General features: G+C 45.5%; 1 protein-coding gene across 1 annotated transcript; it reads left to right on the forward strand.

Moving 5' to 3' along the window:
* Positions 1 to 589: 589 nt before the first annotated feature.
* LOC139288266 (fetuin-B) lies at positions 590 to 3,587 on the forward strand. Its single transcript, XM_070909543.1, has 7 exons — positions 590 to 787; positions 904 to 1,017; positions 1,139 to 1,217; positions 1,681 to 1,847; positions 2,635 to 2,748; positions 3,088 to 3,222; positions 3,330 to 3,587. Exons 1-7 carry the CDS (start codon positions 590 to 592, stop codon positions 3,585 to 3,587), a joined length of 1,065 nt encoding a protein of 354 aa, XP_070765644.1.
* Positions 3,588 to 4,797: the final 1,210 nt, after the last annotated feature.

Consider the following 4,797-nt stretch of genomic DNA (forward strand, 5'->3'; position numbering starts at 1 on the left):
TATAGATGTATAGACAGATAGATATAAACACAAGGAGGCTGTAAAGGCGGACTAGTGAGTAGATGACTTTCCGTGTTCAGCTTATTTTATGCCGTCGAACAAACGAGGGAAACCGGAAGTAAAAATGCTGACCCGTTTCAGGGTTTTTAGGACTCATTCGTTGCAGCCTTTTTTACCGACGATAGTGTCACCTTAAAGAAATGAGGCGTACCGTACTTAATGAGCTTTCCTTTGATTGACTTGATTTCCCCTGTTCCCCAGTGCACTATGACCCTTCAGTCTGTCTGAGCCAGCCATTGGCCAAGAGAGCAGCAGATAGCAGCTGTTTGCTCATCCTTTGGGGAAGGGGGGAAAGTCCAGCATCAGCCTCACATGTGTCTGTCCAAAACCCCGTCTGGAAAAACTAGGATTACGGGTCTTGTCAAAGTAAGGTTTACAGACCAGGTCCTGTGTTAGTCTAAATGTTAAATCATCTACCAGGATAGGCTTTATAAATTCAATTGGGTACACTTAGGGTTTTTATTGGGCCCAATCTGTGTGTGTGTGTGTGTGTGTGTGTGTGTGTGTGTGTGTGCCATTGTGTCAGAGGATGAGTGTGTACCTGCTGGTCCTGTGTCTGGCTTTGCTGCAGCAGGAGGCAATAGCCAGGCCGGACCCTCCAGGCTGCAACAGCCCTGAGGTGGTGAGGGTGGCGGAAGAGGCCCTGGGTCAGATCAACCAGGACCGGACAAACGGATACATCCTGAGCCTCAACAGACTGTACGACGTCGCTCACACTCCGGAAAAGGTAAGGGCGAACACTTGCGCCCACACACATACACACACACATACATGTTGGCAGAGCCCAGTAGAAAGCTAACTCTGTGTGTGTGTGTGTGTGTGTGTGTGTGTGTGTGTGTCCAGGAGAAAGATAGGTCACTCTACGAACTGACTATTGATGTCATGGAGACCAAATGCCACATCACCAGCAGGAAACCATGGAAACAATGTGAAGTCAGACGTATCGGTGATGTTCCAGTGAGTACCACACGGTGGAGTACACAATGAGTGGCATGACTGTAACACCTAACCTCAAGTGTGTCTGTACCTCCATCTGTGTGTGTGTGTGTGTGTGTGTGTGTGTGTGTGCGTCCCTCAGGTGTATGGAGAGTGTGAGGTATCTGCCTACGTCGACTCTCAGGTCAAACTTCAGAGTTACTCCTGTGCGCTCCGTGAAGGTAGATTGATGGACTCATCTGGGACTTTCTTTTTTTGTTCACTTGACAACATGAAAACATTTTCACAGTTTTTTTGTTTTTTTTTGCCACTTTACCACTTTCATTTTGTAAATGTTAGTGAGGTGTGAAATGAAAGATGCCCACACACATTCAGGATTCTTTCTCTGTGTATGCTCTGTCCCAAATTACCCTCCTAAGGCAAGTAAACATGTCCTCCATGAGTGATTATGCAGAGCTGCAGTTGGGTATTAAAGCGAATATATGTCACAAAATATTGTCAGTTTTATTTTATTTATTTTTTTATCAATTTGGCTAAATGAAGTCGAACACATCCAGCTGACGGGGGTTCACACTGCAGGACTGTCCGTCACTGTACAAGGTGCCTGGGTTAAAGTCGCAAAACAAACACTTTGCCTCCGCTACGTTCCGTTGACCTTTTGACCCTGTTCGTTCTTGTGTTTAGTTCCTGCCACTGCAGTGGTGGATGTGTGTCCGGACTGCCCCACAGCTGAAAACTTGAACGAGCCCGTCATCGAAGAGACGGCCAATCTCTCCCTGCAGAGGTTCAATGAAGAGAGCCGCCTGGCCAACTACTTCACTCTGGAGAACATCACAAGAGCCAGTTCACAGGTTAAGGAATAATCAAGTCATCAGCTGAAGCATATTTGTTTCGAGTGGAGATTCTGCTTACAGAAATGAGGGTTAATGTTTGAACTATAGATAACATTTGGCCACTTAAAGGTCCAATATCGTGCTCATTTCCAGCTCCATGTTTTTATTCTGGGACTCCAATAGAGCAGCTTTGCATGAGTCACAGTTGAAAAAAGTCCTTACGTATCCTCTCCCGGCCCTTTCTGCAGCCCCTCAGTCCCCCCCCCGAGCGTCCCTGTACTTGGTGGGTGGTGCTGTGTCTGGAGCAGATGACCTGCTGGGGGCGTGGCTGAGTGCGGCGACTGTATAGTTGTGACATCACAACCTTACAGGAAGTCCTGACGGCTCTTTTAAAGGCACAGTGTCTGAATACGGGCTGTGTTTCATTTCTCCGTGGACTGAGCGTTTTGATCCTTTCACAGTATTTCTACAGCACCCAGAGCTGCTTTAGAATCAGGCAAGACATGGACATCTCACTTTCTACAACATGGGACCTTTAAATGTGGTCCAACTTGTGTTTTTTTTACTTTGAAAAGCATCAGATGGGTTTTGATGTCATATGTGTAGCACTTTTATCACATTGATTATGTTTGGTAACAGCGTAACAAACTGTTGTTTGTTAGTGGTTGTTTAGAAATCCTGACTGAATTACATCTAAAACTTCCCAACCATATTATTTTACAACTCTTATTCTGGTAAGCAGTTGACAGTAGTGTGTAGTATACTTATAAATGTGTGTGTGTGTGTGTGTGCTGTGCTTTGTCAGTGGGTTGTTGGTCCGTCGTACTTTGTGGAGTTCACCATTGTGGAGACGGTGTGTTCAATGACGACAGACGCCAGTGAACTGAGCAACTGCCCACCTATGGACTGCCAGTTTGCTGTGAGTCACACACTTTTCTTAATGATTTACTGCACTTACTCGGCACAGGTTCCTCTGAACAAGATTGTTGGATGTGATAGGCGATGGCTGCATTGATGGAGGACAGCTCTGCGAATTCCCTAAAAAAAAAAGAGATACAAAATGTAATTATATTCAGTTTTCAGTTCATGTCCACTCTTGTGTACATTTACAAAAGAGCTCCAGGCCTCCATAGCTCATTTATTTACAGTTTTTTAAATTATTCTTATGTGTTGTGGAGGTTGTTGCTTTTCCAAACAAGAAGTCGCCACAAGTTGCAAATCCAAGCTCCACCGTTCTTGATCTCGTCTTTTCTCGCAGCATAGAGGCTTCTGTTTGGGCTCACACGAGGCCCAAGAGGACCAGTTTGAAATCAGACTCCCCGTCGGAATGACGGGCAGCTCATTTCAGAATCGGAGGCCCGTAGAGGTGAAGTGCGAGATCTACGAACCTCAGGTACCTGTTTCAGCAACGCAATAGGACTTTAATAGATCAGACCTGAGATCAGTAGAAGCTGAAATAGTTAGCCAGCTGTCTTTTTTCTCTTTTCTCTTCCTCTGCAGGCCGCCGCTGTGGAGGAGCGGGCCCACGCGAGGGCAGACAGCGGGCACGCGGTGCGTCAGCACGGCAACCACACCCACCTGCACCCCCACGAGCACACACACTCGGCCACGCCCAGCTCAGACCTCGCCGCCTCCAAGCCACCGGGCTCCCTCGGGACTGTGGCGGATCGGCCTGCTCCTCGCAGATCTTCTCCGGCAGCCGGTTCCTGCCCCGGGCCACACAGACACAATCTGGGTTTAGACAGACTCAAGCTCTGATTGGCTGGACCAGGACGATTGATCTTGGATCAGCCACATGTTTTGTTTTTTTCCCCTGCATGTTGTAATTAGTTAAGAGAGGCAATAAATTGTAAGCTAGACGTAAAATATGGGAGGGCAGTAAGTTATACCAACAATAATCCTTGTAAATAATCAGATTGTGTTGATTGTGTTTGATTAAAGCATTTACATAACGAGAAGTTGTGTTATTTTCTGGCATAACGCGAGAGTTCTTTGGCAGGTTATGCAACTATATTGGAAAAGTGGTTCAGCGGGGACTTTTTAAACCACCTTAAATCACAAGCTAATGATCATCTAATTTACCATAAAAAAAGTTGCTTACGCTGCACATGCTCGCGTAGAACATCAGAGGTCTTCAAACTGAGAGTTGAGGGGGACTGACAGAGAGACGTCATGGTGACGGACTCATCACTCACACACAACACTTGCCTGGGAATCATCGCGCTTTTAAGATGTCTTCAGTATTAAAAGTACTCCAGTGGTAGTTGTCCCTATATCCATTGGTACATTGCCAACAGGAATTGCTGATAGTTAATTCGGCATACTTTTAATGGTGCAATGTAAACAAATATAGGCAACAACCTGCATACTTCATGTTCACATCTCCCAAAGCATTATGAGGACCGTAACTCCAAAACTAGTCCGTATTGCACGTTTGCTTGAAGATTTGTAAATCATTTGCAAGTGTAACATTTTGTAATTTATTTATTTGACTTAGTTAAATACGGTTTCAGTAAAGTGAAGCTGACAAACACATTTGTTTGCTGCACGATTGACTGCATATTGTTTGTTATTGTCCAAAGGCCGACAGACGTTGTAAATGATCAGGTTTGTGTACCGTGCGCACGGTGCAAAGGTGTCACTGATACCGGGCTTTAACAGTACGGTGGATTTACCTTTATCAGTTAACGTATTTTCCATAATTGTACATATTCAGTGTAATTTAAAGTATCAAGCTTTCTGACTCAATGAAATTCAACTTAGCGGGTGGTGAGAAATGACCAACAAGGTCTGATTTAACATATCTTGGAACAGAAGTCTAAAGGTGATGAGCAGATGGAAGCTTTACTTGGGGGGGGGGGGGGGGGGTTTATGCATTTCCAGCAGTCTGTAGTGGTGTGCTCTTATCACGATGTGTGTTTGCACCTCTTGATGGTGGTGTGCACGTTTTATAGTGTGGCCAGTTCTA

This window comes from Enoplosus armatus, chromosome 7 (genome assembly GCF_043641665.1).
Source record: "Enoplosus armatus isolate fEnoArm2 chromosome 7, fEnoArm2.hap1, whole genome shotgun sequence".
NCBI lineage: Eukaryota > Metazoa > Chordata > Actinopteri > Centrarchiformes > Enoplosidae > Enoplosus > Enoplosus armatus.

Excerpts from the sequence above, each read along its gene's own strand:
- LOC139288266 (XM_070909543.1), top strand. The coding sequence starts at position 590 with ATGAGTGTGTACCTGCTGGTCCTGTGTCTGGCTTTGCTGCAGCAGGAG. Across the intron at positions 1,848-2,634 it reads TCACAAGAGCCAGTTCACAG|TGGGTTGTTGGTCCGTCGTA; the intron begins GTTAAGGAATAA and ends GTGCTTTGTCAG. Across the intron at positions 2,749-3,087 it reads CTATGGACTGCCAGTTTGCT|CATAGAGGCTTCTGTTTGGG; the intron begins GTGAGTCACACA and ends CTTTTCTCGCAG.